The sequence below is a fragment of the Carettochelys insculpta genome, chromosome 1 (assembly GCF_033958435.1).
Source record: "Carettochelys insculpta isolate YL-2023 chromosome 1, ASM3395843v1, whole genome shotgun sequence".
Taxonomy (NCBI): Eukaryota; Metazoa; Chordata; order Testudines; family Carettochelyidae; genus Carettochelys; species Carettochelys insculpta.
This window is the reverse complement of record NC_134137.1, coordinates 132,847,329-132,862,558: the sequence shown is the minus strand read 5'-3', so window position 1 is coordinate 132,862,558 and position 15,230 is coordinate 132,847,329. Positions and strand designations below refer to the sequence as shown.

General features: G+C 43.9%; 1 protein-coding gene across 1 annotated transcript in view; it reads left to right on the top strand.

Moving 5' to 3' along the window:
• The window catches only part of OCA2 (OCA2 melanosomal transmembrane protein), a 338,099-nt gene that overhangs the window by 265,423 nt on the left and 57,446 nt on the right, over nucleotides 1-15,230 (top strand). Inside the window, exon 22 of the mRNA XM_074983294.1 lies at nucleotides 5,379-5,472. Within this exon, the coding sequence (XP_074839395.1) occupies nucleotides 5,379-5,472 (94 nt within the window). The remainder of the gene's footprint in view (nucleotides 1-5,378; nucleotides 5,473-15,230) is intronic.

Here is a 15,230-nt window from a genome sequence, read left to right as displayed (position 1 = left end):
AGGGTCAAAGGCTTTTTTGAAGTCTATGAAGACTATGTACAGAGGGAGTTCCACTCCAGCGACTGTTCTGTGATCACTATGAGAGTTGCTGTTTGGTCAGTACATGATCCCTCACTTCGGAAGCTGGCCTGTTCTTCTTTTAGCTGTCAGTCAATTTCTGTTTTCATTCCCTCCAAGGGAATCCTATTGAACACTTTTCCTGGAATAGACAGTAATGTGATGCACCTCCAGTTCTTGCATTCCTTCAGGTTGCCTTTCTTTGGAAGCTTGATAAGTTAGCCATGTTTCCAGTCTTGTGGGATCTCTTGAGTGTTCCAAATAGATTATATATCATGTCAAATATTATGGGCATAGATGGAGCAACAGATAAGAATATCAATGCCAGGACAGGGAAAGCAACAGCTGCATTCAAGACTCTCCATCCCATATGGAGATCACAAATAAGATGAAACTATGGATCTTCAACATGAATATGAAGATTGTGCTCTTGTATGCATGTGAGATCTGGCGTAATAAAATGTCTTCAAATCACAGACTACAGACATTCATAAACAGATGTCTGAGGTACATACTTCACATCAAATGGCAAGACTTCATCACAAATGAGGAGTTTCAGAACAGAGCAGGACAAAAATCAATTGACATTGAAAGCAAGAGAAGAAAGTGGGGGTGGCTAGGCCACACTCTCAGAAAACCATCATCCAGCATAGTCCATTGAGCTTCCATATGGAATCCGCAAGGAAAATGCAAAAGAGGAAGACCTCAGGCAACATGGAGAAGGTCTGCTGAGATTGAAGCAGAACAACTAGGTACTTCTGGAGTCAGCTAGAAGTTTTGTCCCAAGACAGAGTATAGTGGAGGAGACTGGTAGATGACCTATTCTCCATGGGTTAAGTAGTAAGTACAAGGGTTAAGTAGTAGTAGTAGTAGTAGTAGAGCTGCTGAAAAAGCTTCTCCTAGTGCATCCCAATATGCTGTTAGCCTTCTTGGCTACAGGGACACACTGTTGACTCCTATCCAGCCTCTCATCTACTGTATCCCCCACGTCCTTTTCTGCTGCATTGCTACTTAGCCAGTCAGTCCTCAGCCTGTAACAATGCTTGGGATTCTTCTCATCCCAAGTGCAGGACTCTGCACTTCGCCTTGCTGAACCTCACCAGATTTCCTTTGGCTCAATCCACCAGTTTGTCTAGTGGCACCTTACAGGCTAACATATTTTAGAGCACAAGCTTTCATGGGCCCATGAAAGCTTGTGCTCCAAAATATCTGTTAGTCTAAAAGGTGCCACAGGACTTCTTGTTGTTTTTGAAGATACAGACTAACACGGCTACCTCTCTGATACTTGGCAAATTGTCTAGGTCTCTCTGGACCCTATTCCTACCCTCCAGTGTATCTACCTGTCCCCCTAACTTAGTGTCATCTGCAGATTTGCTGAGGGTGCAATCCATCCCCTCATCCAGGTCATTAATAAAGATGTTGAACAATACTGACCCTAGAATCAATCCTTAGGGCACTCCACTTGAAACCAACTGCCAACCAGATACTGAGCCCTTGACCGTTACTGATGGGGCCCCATCCATCAAGCCAGCCTTCTATCCATCTTACAGTTCATGTATCCAATACATACTTCCTTAACTTATGAGCAAGAATGTTGTGGGAGACTGTATCAAAAGCTTTGTTAAAGTCTAGGTATATCATATCCATTGACTGCCCCTTGTCCACAGAGGCAGTTACCTCATCATAGAAGCTAATCAGGTTGGTCAGGCATGATGTGCACTTGGCAAATCCATGCTGATTAATCTTGATAACTTTGGCCTCTTCCAAGTGCTCCAAAATGGATTCTTTGAGGATAGCCTCCATGATTTTTCCAGGGACTGAGGTAAAACTGACTGGTCTGTAGTTCCCCAGATTGTCCTTCTTTCCTTTTTAAAGATGGGCACTATGTTTGCCTTTTTCCTATCATCTGGGATCTCTCCCGATCTCTATGAGTTTTCAGAGATAATGGCCAAAGCCTCTTCAATGACATCTGCCAATTCCCTCAGTATCCTTGGATGCATTAAATCTGAACTCATGGATTTGTGTACCTCTAACTTTTCTAAGTAGCTCTTAACCTGTTCTTTCCCCACCCAGGGCTGTCCACCTCCTTCCAATAGTGCACTGCCTAGTTCCATAGTGTGGGAACATTTGGCCCCGACACTCTGAAAGAATCCGGGTGGGTGCACACTTGCACCAGCAGGCTGTCCCAATGACAGCAGTGGAAATTCTGGTGGGAAAAGAGCACTGCTCTTATGAGCTATGTCTACCCTACAGCAATCTGTCAACAGAAGTTACTGTTGGAAGATATCTTCTTCTGACAAAACTTCTGTCGACAAATTGCAGCCACATTCGCAAGCAGATCGCTCTGTTGACTGCCCAGCCTCTCTCTTGACAGAATGGCTGACTGGAAGCAGAAGCAGACAGGGCTGCCTGGTGTCATGGAAGCCCTGTCTGTCAATAGAGGGTCCCTCAACGTGTCCACACTGACTTTCTTTTGACATAATCTGTCGAGAACGGTGTTCTGCCTTGTGCAGGAATGCTAGAATGCTGCCACAGAAATGCTGCATTCTGTTGATCTACTGTTGATAGAATGCATTTGTAATGTGGACGCTCTACAAGTTTTGTCAACAAAATGCCACTTTTGTCGACAAAAGTCTCTAGTGTAGGTGTAGCCATGGCTTTCTTTGCAGGGTTCTGGCTTTAATAATGGGATGAACAACTTTCCTTATTTTTCCTCATACAGCTACTGTAGGTTTGAAAAGTCTGAGGACAGAAAGGAGCATTGTGATTGTCTAGTCTGACTTGTACAGCACAGACTGCAGGACTTTCCAGAAATAATTCCTTTTGAACTAGAGCCTGTCCTTTGCCACTGAGAGCCGGAAATGTGAGAATTGGAGAAAAGTTAAGAGATATAAAGGAGGCATAACAAAAAATGTGTGTCTACTTATTGTTTCTCAAAACTTTTACTTCATGGTGGAGGAACTGAGAAAAGAAAAACAACTATACATTTAATATAAAAAGAAAAGCAACCCCACATGGAAGGAAACTGAATCGTAGGAAAATGTGACAACTGCAAGGAAATAACATAATTTAATTAAAAAGAGATGAAAGATGGTGAAGGTGAAGAAGAGGGCAGAGGCTTGTGAAAAAATACCATTGTAGGCATAAAGAAACATTGCAATTTGACTGTCTCATTGGTAGAGTCACCTAAGTGTGACCTTGGATTATGTTTGTTCTGTTTAAAGCCACACACAGGGCTAATTTTGAAAGTATTCTTCTAATTGCATTATTTGCGCAGGTTGGGTCTTTGGTAGCCCTAGGCTGAATTAACAATAGCAGCCCAGAGGCAGAAGAACAGTTCTAACATAGTGACAGAGAGAGAACCATATTAGTCTGTATTCTATCAAAACAAAAAGCAGTCAAGTAGCACTTTAAAGACTAACAAAATAATTTATTAGGCGATGAGCCTTCATGGAACAGACCCACTTCTGTCCCAGGAAAGCTCATCACCTAATAAATTATTTTGTTAGTCTTTAAAGTGCTACTTGACTGCTTTTTGTTTTGAAAGTTCTAACATACAAGGAAGCTAGACTGGAATTAGAAGACCTGGTTTCAATTCCTCATTTAACCACAGACCTGCTGCAAGATTTTGGATATTTAATGTAGTTTGTACCTCAGTTCCCCGTCTCCCAAAACTTCCCACTTCGCCCAGTCATTAAGGAGAAGAAATCCATTAATGTTTGTGAGGCCCTTAGATAATATGGTGATTAAGGCCTTATAACTACTTAGATAGTGATATCAAGTCTCTTAGCAGTGAACTCCCATCGCTTGTAGCTTCCTCAGAATGCAGCAACAGCATGCTAGCTTGGTGACTTCAGTGTTCTTGTTATGTTCAGTCTGTGTTCCTTATAGCTTGTCAGTGAAAGGCCTGCATCACCACTGCTTTATTCCAGTCTTATCCTGTGCTAACTCCATTGCTGGTGTAAGAGTTTAAATGTTATGGAGAATCAGGCCAAAGTGGCGTACTGACTAATTTGATGGCTAAATATCTTCATATTTTATTAACTGTAATTTATTTATTACCTGTTGCAAACCATTTCTTACCCCACCCGTTTTTAGTAGAATCCCACTTAGCCCCATATTTTTAAACTTCACACACTCTTAACCTTCCATTCTTCTCCCATTCCTGAATGCCACAGTTTTATTTTGCTTGATGTGAAGATGGGGTTTTAGAATATGTAAACTATTGTTCCTGAACATTTTGGGATGTGGAAAGTTATGTGAACAAAATAATTATTCATGGTTGAAAGTTTGCTGGCTTAGCCACTAATTTGCAGTTGCAGCACATAAATATTTGGAAAAGCACCAGACTACCTTTCCCCAGCTCTATTTTTTTTTCGTAATCTGAGCTGTGGAGGACCCAAAATATTTGTTAAGTCAAAGTATCTAACCTCAGCATTATTTTCCTTCCAATTTAGTTTTCTCTAAATTTCTCAGACCAGAAGAATCTCAGCGCAGCAATGAATAACAGGATTAGAATGTGAGAATGATCTTATGCCAGAGGAAACACAGTTAAAAATGCATACATACATACAATGGGTTCCTAACATAGTGCTATTGAACACATAAGCTGCTCTATCATATTTTGAGAAAGCCCTCTTTTAGAGAAGAGAATGCTGAAAGCACTGTGATTTTCCCAGCAATGAACCAGAACAGATTTACTGGTAAAGGATACCAGTTATGACTGGTGGAGTCAGCTATACAACTGTTGTCAAGTTCAAGCAGGTCTTTGAAAGCTAGAGATTTTTTTTGACAAATGCTAATTTTATGGCTGTGTAAAAAAGAGATGAAAATGTAAGCAATTAATTAGCCAATCTAAAGTATACGTAGAAGAAATGCATCCTTTTTTTAGTAGCTTTAATCAATAGTTCAGCATAATGTTGCTGGTGTATTTTCCTTAACCTGTGCTTCCTCCTCTTTGTCTCCATTTTATCTTGGTAGCACCTCCTTGTTTATACAACCAATAATCAGAAAGATTCTCTGAATACAGGTCATTGCTGTCATTTTGACAACATAGTGTCATTCCCATTCTCTTTGCTTGCTTGGGATCTGAGGATGGGTTGAGACTTATCCATGAAAGAAAGCTTTAAGCTTTGTAGGCTGTGAGATATTGTTGAGATGACTTCCTTTCACACTTATGCAAGATAAATTATTTTTTTTTCTTTTCTAACTAGCAGATCTAAAGTTTTCAACCTAGACTAACTGAATGACAAAGCAAAAGTAGAGTAAGAAGGAAAGGACAAATATAAACTTGCACTATTTATTTATTTATTGAATTACAGGTAACGGAACATTGATTGGAGCATCTGCAAATGTTGTTTGTGCAGGAATTGCAGAACAGCATGGCTATGGCTTCTCTTTCATGGAATTTTTCAGGTACATTTTTAGACTTGTTACTGCAAATTAATGTTAAATTTCTCCTTTCAGTCAATGTGTCTGGAAGCCTGATAAAATATATATATTAAGTAATAGGCTCAGTTAACATTTGAAGGTGTTAGAAGGGAGTTGATAAGCATTACGTGGACCTACTGCAGTAGAACAAATTATGTCTGTATTGCTGGGATGAGCCAAACATCACAAACATGGACCAGTAGCATTGTAAGATCTATACAATTCAGGTGGACGTGAAGCTTCTCAAGGAATAGAGAATTTGAAGATACTATTTTGGAAAGTGCTCCTGATTTCAGTTGGATACAAGTCTTTGGCATGTTAATTCTAAAAGGAAGATTGATACAGTAAACTTTTTTCATATTTGGCATTCTATTATCCAGAACTCTCAAATAACTGACATTTTACCATAAATAAATTTTAGTTAAGTTTTCCAGAAGTACAGTCTAGTGAAAGTAAACACGAATAGATACAGCAAATACAGTATAAGTTTACAGTGTACAATTCTACTGTTGTTGGTAAATAAAGTACTCTGCATATGTTCTTTGTTTGTTTCTTAAATCTAATCTTGTTTTTCTGTAGTGTTATGCATTGGTAGGTATACGTCTCTATTATTCAGAATAACTGAATATCCAGCAACCTCCCAGGCCCAGAGCTGTTGGGAGGAAAGAGTTTACTGTGCCTGGATGCTGCCTGGAAGATTTACAAAAAGTCAGCGTAACTCCATTGAATTCAGTGATATTACACTAAAGTAAAACTGGTGTAATAAAGCACCAGTCCCTCTGCAATCACTTCTAATTAGTTCATTATGAAGAACACAAATGAGTGAAAAGTTAGAGACCAGTGGTTCTCAAAGGATACGTCTACACGTGCATGCTACATCGAAATAGCTTATTTCAATGTAGTGACATCGAAATAGGCTATTTCGATGAATAACATCTACATGTCCTCCAGGGCTGGCAACGTCGACATTCAACTTCGACGTTGGGCAGCACCACATCGAAATAGGCGCTGCGAGGGAATGTCTACACGCCAAAGTAGCACACATCGAAATAAGGGTGCCAGGAACAGCTGCAGACAGGGTCACAGGGCGGACTCAACAGCAAGCCGCTCCCTTAAAGGGCCCCTCCCAGACACAGTTGCACTAAACAACACAAGATCCACAGAGCCGACAACTGGTTGCAGACCCTGTGCACGCAGCATGGATCCCCAGCTGCAGCAGCAGCAGCCAGAAGCCCTGGGCTAAGGGCTGCTGCACACGGTGACCATAGAGCCCCGCAGGGGCTGGAGAGAGAGCGTCTCTCAACCCCTCAGCTGATGGCTTCCATGGCGGACCCCGCTATTTTGATGTGGCGGGACGCGGATCGGCTACACGGTCCCTACTTCGACGTTGAACATCAAAGTAGGGCGCTATTCCCATCCCCTCATGGGGTTAGTGACTTTGACGTCTCACCGCCTAACGTCGATGTTAACATCGAAATAGCACCCAACGGCTACGTCTACACGTGCAGCCAACATCGAAATAGTTTATTTCGATGTTGTGACATCAAAATAGTCTATTTCGATGAATAACGTCTACACGTCCTCCAGGGCCGGCAACGTCGATGTTCAACTTCGACGTTGCTCAGCCCAACATCGAAATAGGCGCAGCGAGGGAACGTCTACACGTCAAAGTAGCACACATCGAAATAGGGATGCCAGGCACAGCTGCAGACAGGGTCACAGGGCGGACTCAACAGCAAGCCGCTCCCTTAAAGGGCCCCTCCCAAACACAGTTGCACTAAACAACACAAGATACACAGAGCTGACAACTGGTTGCAGACCCTGTGCCTGCAGCATAGATCCCCAGCTGCTGCAGAAGCAGCCAGAAGCCCTGGGCTAAGGGCTGCTGCCCACGGTGACCATAGAGCCCCGCAGGGGCTGGAGAGACAGCATCTCTCAACCCCCCAGCTGATGGCCGCCATGGAGGACCCAGCAATTTCGACGTTGCGGGACGCGGATCGTCTACACGGTCCCTACTTCGACATTGAACGTCGAAGTAGGGCGCTATTCCTATCTCCTCATGAGGTTAGCGACTTCGATGTCTCGCTGCCTAACGTCGAAGTTAACTTCGAAATAGCGCCCAACGCGTGTAGACGCGACGGGCGCTATTTCGAAGTTGGTGCCGCTACTTCGAAGTAGCGTGCACATGTAGACGCAGCTAACACGTGTAGCCGTGACGGGCGCTATTTCGAAGTTAGTGCAGCTACTTCGAAGTAGCGTGCACGTGTAGACACGGCTAAACTGTGGTCAGCAGACCGTTTGCTGGTCACATAGTGGTGGTTTCTTTCATTCATTTCTAGCTTGTGTATTCATTAAAAAGATAAATTACACAGAGGGCCAGACCTTAACCTACTGTCAGTCGGGGTTGTTGTAGCTGCCCTGAAGAAATTGCTTTTTTAAGTAACCAATTGCTGTGGTTAACTTAAGAATGTTATGCCATCTTGAATGAGGAGGGAGGTAATGGTGAAAGGAAAAAGGAGGTCATTGAGATAATCTATATTAAGATATAGGTCAGAGAATGAAAAAAGTTTGAGTTAAAGAATTTATTAACAAGTTGGATTTATTTAAAAGAAAAATGTACAAGTATGGTTTTTTTTCCTTTGTGAAGATCCACTGGAAAGATCCATTGTATCTCTGAAGAGACAATGTGGGGAAGGGGGAATAAAACAGATCTACTCTTCTATTTCAGTTATAGTGACTAATATACAAACTAGGCAATGAAAGCTTTTTTACTTTGACAATACATAAAATATAGAAAGACATTAGAAATGGACCAAGACAAAGAAAGACAATGTAGGCTGTAGTTGGAGCAGTCTTCTGATTTCCTATTGTACCATCCCTAATAATTTGTCTTAAACTCTTCACTAATTTTAAAATAAATTTTCCAATAGTTTGTTAAACATATTTTAGAATTATTGTTTCTATTCTTGCTTGTATATTGTTATAAATGCCTCTCATATCACTGGACCATAGTCTGATACCTTTACTCATAGTGAGTAGCAACTTACTGCATAAATGGGTTCTTCATAAATGAATAGTATTACTTACAGAACAAGGTTCTCCTTAGTCTAAGCAAGAACAGAGTAAGACCTGGCTCTTGTTGGCCACTCGTTGGCCGCAGATCACCATTCCCAGGCAATGGGAGCTTCAGGAAGCAGCACAGGTACCAGGACATCACTTCCAACAGTTCCAGGCCAGGGCTCTAGCAGTGGCAGAATGGTCCATCACTGGGTCAGCTGGGATTCTGATCACAACACAATGACTAACTTGTAGGTAGACAGGGGGCAGCTATCTCTGGGTCCCTTCCTAGCTTTCCCTCCTAGGTGTACCTGGCTCTGTAGAGGATTGTCTCAATCACTGGGGAAGAAGGCCTCTGACGGTGCTTGCAGCTGTTCTGGGCTGAAGTTTGTAGATGGCCACGGTGGTCCAGGCCAGTCATCAGCTCTCTCAGGTCTGCAGCAGCCTCCCATCTCGGGAGCTCACAAGAGGTGTCTGGTTCCTTCAGCACCTGGCACCCAACTGAATTCTCTGGCCTCCCCTTTGTACTTGCGGTCCCACGCATTGACTTCCAGTTGGAGAGTTGAACATGGCATGGCTCTGCCTGCCATGGTCCAGTGAGGGGCTTCTCGCTTCTCCAACCCACCTGGTCTGTGTGTGCTGAACCCACCTCACTACACTGTGCAAGCTCAAGACATCATCGTCGGACACGGTGGATCACCAAGAGACTGACAAATCCCCAAATATGCTGCTAGGAGAATTTGATGCAAACTGTCTCTTTGACCCTCTACATCCACAATATTGTATTCCTGAGTTTCAGAAGGACATAATGCAAATCACATCTATGTGATAATTTCCAGGTTCAAGACCTTTTTAAACTATGTACTCTCTTCTGCTGCTTGGGTTATGCACACTGATTCAAAATACACTTTTAAGAAATTGTGAAAGAGCACTTGTGCAAAATAGAGTGATATAGAAATGCTATGCTTATTTTGGATGACTCTGTGCAGGTATACAGATTGTCTTTTTAGGATCTAGCTTTCTGATCTAGCAGCTTTGAAACAGGAGTCGGACAAAGTGCACTAGCGAACTTTGAGAGAGCGTGTGATGCAGGCTAGCACTAGGTATATTTACATCCCAGCTTGCTGTGCACCAAATGTTCATCTAGACAAGCCATCAGAGGGTTAAATGCTGCTCTACCAGTGTAAACACAGGGTCACTTCAGTGGCATGCTTTGACGTAAATGAGACTGGAATTTGGCTCAGAGTATTTTATTGGAACTGCATTTATAGGGTGAACAGCAGATCTTTTACTGATGAGGAATTATTCAGAGCTTAGAATCTCATATGTACTGTCCACTTTCTGGAAGTTTGTGGGATCATAGTCTCTGGTAAACCCCCACTCTCCCCAAAAATGTTTAAATGCTGGGCACTGGCCCTAAGAGGGAATGCTCACATACCTGCACGTGCTATTTGGAAGGAAACTTATCCAATAGAAGTATAAGAAATACGTTCCGAAGCTATTAAACATGAATCTCTCTGTCGTGTTTGATTGTTCAGATTTGTTAGCCAACTCATCAGCTTCATTGACTGCAGTTGGAAATAGGTTGATTTACAGCATCTGCTGAGCTGGTGCTATCCAGATACATTTTATACCCATTAGAGATATAGTACATTTTCCTGCAAAGACCAAGTGGAGCACTGCAATATATATTTTTCTTATGTTTTATCCAGTCTAAATTTAGAGTCCATACAAGTGAGCAAACTTAGCTCACTTTCTGGAAAGGCATTTTAGAGTGGAAGGAGGAAGCTTTTCCTGGAAATTCATTGTTCCTTTCTGTTTCTTGTAGTTACATCAGTATGTCACAGTGGTCCCATCTGACCTTAAAAATCTGAGAATACAATACGAAATAATTGTACCTCTCCATGGAGCTAACACACTTCCAACACTCGTTGTGGCCCCTGTAATAAAATGACAGGGCTTTGCCATTAAATATCCTTGTTAACAGGTGTCTAAAGTCTGCACATAAATACTTAATGAACCCTGCTGAGTCACTGTCTCATTAAATTGAACTTGGATGCATGAGAATGGGAGATTCCTTCAAGAAAGAAGGAATTAAGATACAGGAAGTTTTGTAGGAAAGCTAGGAACAGTCATGTTCTGGAACAAAGCCTTGGCATAGATTTCAGTTGTATTATTTGTTAAAGTTATTAACAAGCTGAAATAGCTGACGGAGACTGAGGAAGGGGGGATGTTGAGTTTAGACTCCGACTCAGCATGTTGTACTCTGCTGAAGATAGGAAGGGAGCTCAGCCCATCTGCATGACACCCACCTGCTGCCCTTAGAAATCACTGAGACAAGCAATACTTATTTGCTTTTTCATTTTTCCTCCTGAGCAAATCTCTTGTTTGAGTTTGTTTCTCTTTGGGCATCCTCCAGTTTGGTAGTATCATTTGGGTAATATGCAACTCAGTAATTAACATAATGTTCCAGGTGCAGTCTCACTACAGTCATGTAAAGATACAGTGTCTATATTTTTCCTTTGTTCTCTAACATATTTTTGCTTACAGTTCTCTAAAATACTCTTTTTTTTTTCCAGCAAGCTTTTGCCATTTGAAAGCCAGGCCTAACTGCCTATATGCTTTTAACCCTCAGTCTCTTTCAGCATGTATTTGCCCCAGATGCAACTGCTTGCAGGTTTTCATAAATATGTCACCATAGGATGAAGCCATAAAAATATTAAAGTTGTGTGCAAAGTATATTAATGGTTTGTAGATAGCCACGAGGATAAACATTACAACTATATATATATATATATATATATATATATATATATATATATATATATATATATATATGTGATACCATGGAACGCCGAAAGATCAGAATGCAACAGGGTGTCCACAGTACAAGGTGAATGGTAAGAGTCTGAAAACCTAATGAGTACAGTATTTCTGGAGGTTAAGAGCATTTTGTTTGGCCCTGTAGCAAACCACCCCCATTGTCTGTGATGAAAGATTTAATCAAGTTGTTTCACAGAAAAAGTAAGTGTATTATGTATTAATTTTATTTTGGACAGATAGTGGGTGACTGGGAATTTGCTATGGTAGAAAATAGATTGGGTGGGAAGAATAAATGGAATACATTTATGCAGTTGAATAATTATATGGGTAACAATGATGTGGCATTTGAAGAAGATAATCTACATTGAGGGACTGACTCCTGGGACCTAATTTAGAATAAATGGTAAAACGAAGTGTGCGAAAACATAAATGTACGCACTAAATGTTGGCATCTTTTGACTTATTGCTATCCCTCATTGTGCCGACTAGACTAGAACACTGAAATAATATTCTTTATCGTCACTGTGAGTAACGATAACTTGAAAGTATTTGAAAAAATATTACTTTATCATGATATTTTCAGAAGCAAATTGTTTTATTTGAATTTATCCCTGAAGGACATACTTTGTAACAAAAGTGATTACAGTAGGCTATCCCATTTATCCCCGATAGAGAGCAGTGACCCATATAGACTGTGATGCCTTCAGTACTGATTGTCATTCAAATACAGGAGGACAAATGTGATGTCTTAAGGCTGCTTTCTGTGCTTGGTATTGTATTTCCACAACACGTTAAAAATTGTTTGTGTAAAATGTTGAGCTCTGCAGTATCACATAAATCTCCTGACTTGATTATTTGTAAGACAGTAGCAGTCCTATTCTTTCCAGTTCATTTAGTCTACATTCCCAGACTTTTTAAATTACTGATACTTCAAAAAACTGGTGTTTGGCAAAATAGTTCCTTGCTCTTTAAACTCCCTCTATCACTTCGCATCGCTGCTGTTCTAGTAATGAGCCTGTCAAGAGTGCAGATTACCCAGTTGTACTGGTTTTGATGATGGATACATTCACTGAGGAATAGTACATTGAAACAATTAAATTCATGTCACTTGTGGCTTTCGATAGTTCTGTGCAGCCATGCAACTGCAGAAGAAGCAGTCCATAACTGTGCTGGTTCTCAGCAGGGTTGCCAACCTTTCAGAATTGTCCTGGAGTCTGCAGTAATTAAAGACTAATCTCTAATTAAAGATTGTCATGTGATAAACCTCCAGGTCCAACCAGAACTGGCAACCCTATTCTCAGGACACTTCAGAGTGTGGGGGATCAGCCTGTACATAACAGAATTATGAAAAATGCTGTTAGCAGAAAGGAATTTGGTGCTTAAGAATTTTTTCCGCTTGTAGCATGCCTAAGTAATTCAATTATTCAGCCAACTTTACATAGGTTTTCCAATCTCACACATTTTCAGGATGAGCCCAAGCATAGAAACTTTCATCTCACTGAGATGAGAAGGTAGTTCAGGGGCTTTGTGGTTTCTCAGGCATTATGTTCCCTGCTAAGACTGCTGAGAAAGCTGACCATTGTTGCTGGTGACTCCCTGAAAAACAAAGAAGAGATTCTCAAAAACACTCAACATTTGTCTAATTCTACTACAGTTGATGTTATTAACAGTTTTACCATTCATCTCATTGGCAGCAAAGTTGGGGCACTGCTGATCACGTTTAAAAATCCCACCCTAAAGCTGCATCTACACTACAAACTTACTTGAAAGTTAACTTCAAAGTAAAGGGCTACCTTGAAGTAGCCTGCAGAGCATCTACACACACTATTCCTTACTTCAAAGTTAACTTCAAAGTCAGGAAGGCTAAATTTGAAGTCACTGCTCCATTCCTGGGAGTGGAGTAGTTCCTTACTTCAAAGTTTAACTTCGAAGTAGAGTGTGTGTAGGAGACGTTCCGCACTCACTACTTCAAAGTAAGGTGTCGGCCAAGGAGCCCTCTGGCCACAACGGTAGCATGCCACAATCCCCCTGCCCTCCGGGGCTCCCAGACAAGAAGTCTGAGGGCTCACAGCTCCTGGGGAAGGGCCGTGCCAGGAAGGGACCCTCCTGGTCTGAGGCAGAGCTGAAGAACATCCTTGCTGTGTGGGGGGAGGAGGAGGTTGTCTGCCAAAGCAGCACCTGCCAGAGAAATGCGGAGGCCTTCCACCAGCTGGCCAGTGGGCTCACCACCTGAGGCCACCCTGACTGCACTGGCAGCAGCATCAGCATAAAAGTAAAGGAACTGAGGCAGCCATACTTCAAAACCCACAATGTTGCCAGCCAGTCAGGGGCATAGCCCATGCACTGCCCCCACTATAGGGAGCTGCACAGGCTCCTGGGGCCAAGTGATGCAGCCACCCTGGAGCATCTGTAGACACTGCTGGTCCCCTCACGCCCTGGACAGTGAGGATGAGGCGGGCCCCTCTGGCACCACCAACCCCTCGTGTAGGGACTGGCCTACCAAGACTGAGGGTGATGACAAGGGCTTCAGCGACGGGACCCTCATCATTGCCCTCCCCTCGGGGACCCCCAGCAGAGCCTCGTCCACCCAAGCCTCACCTGAGCCCCAGGAGGTCGCAGCTGGTATGTATGGGGTGAGTGGGATGTTGCAAGGGCTGGGGGTGGGCCTCCCCCCCGGAACAGCTCCACAGCTCATACACCTGGGGGTGGGGGAGGGAACATGAGCTGACCCTCACCAGGTGGGAACCTCTGGTCAGCCAGGATCTCATGGGACTTATGGGCCATCAGGTGGCAGGTGAGTGGGGTGGGAGCCAGCAGAGCGGCACCCCTGGCACCCCTGGGGTTGGGACCCAGCACTCAGGGACTGTCCCCCTGTCCCCTTTTTATCTCCACAGGTCCATCATCGGAAAGCCACCACAGTCCACCAAAGCAGGCCACATCTGCAGGGGGCCATGAGGCTGCCCTGTCACCCCAGCCTGCATCCCCCCCATGGCCATGGCCAGGCCTCCCAGAGATGATGCTAGAGAGATGAGGAGGTGGCTGCCAACCGGGCAGTCATGCAGGAGATGACCGGGGAGTTCCAGGACTGGCTGGCGATGGAGCGGGATGTGTGGATGCAGCTGGCTGGCAGCCTGGACATTGTGGCCCAGATCTTGGTCGCCCACCTCACCCTCACCAGTCCGGCCTGCACCTGCCCTCCTGCAGCCGCCCGCCACGTGGAGGACCTGTCACTGTCCACCCACATCGAGCTGGACTGGTGGCTGCTGGCTGAGGCGGCCATACCTGTTCCAGCCCCAGTGACCCCCATTGCACACCGTGCGGAGGCTGAGCCCCCAGAACCCCTAGCCCAGCCCTACCTCCCCATGGTCCCGGCCCCAACACAGCCCTTAAGGGGGCCCTGGACCCGGGGCAGTGGGGGCAGCTGATGCTGACACAGCTCCCGGCCTCCCATGCCCCTGGATGACTGACCCTTGTCCCATCCTAGCCCCTGTACTAGTTCAGTCTCCCCACCTAGCCCCCGTACTAGTTCAGTCTGCCTACATAGCCCCTGCCTCCCCCCGTGGACCATTCCCCCCTGTGCACTGTAAATAGTTTAACACGTTGTTCTGCTATGTTGTCCTATTACATTTATTGCCCACAGTAAAGTTCATTGTTCCCTCCCTAACCCTGTGTCCCTGTTGCTTGGTGTGAGAGTGGTGAGGGGGGAGTGGAAGGGGGGGTCCGTTTGGTGGGGGAGTGTGAGGGGAGGGGTAGGGGGCACTGTGGTGTGGAGTGTGGCTTGGAGGGTCAGGACAGGCCCTGGGCAAAGGCCTGGCACAACGTTTCCTGGACCCTGACTGGTGCTGGATCGGGGGGGGGCTGGG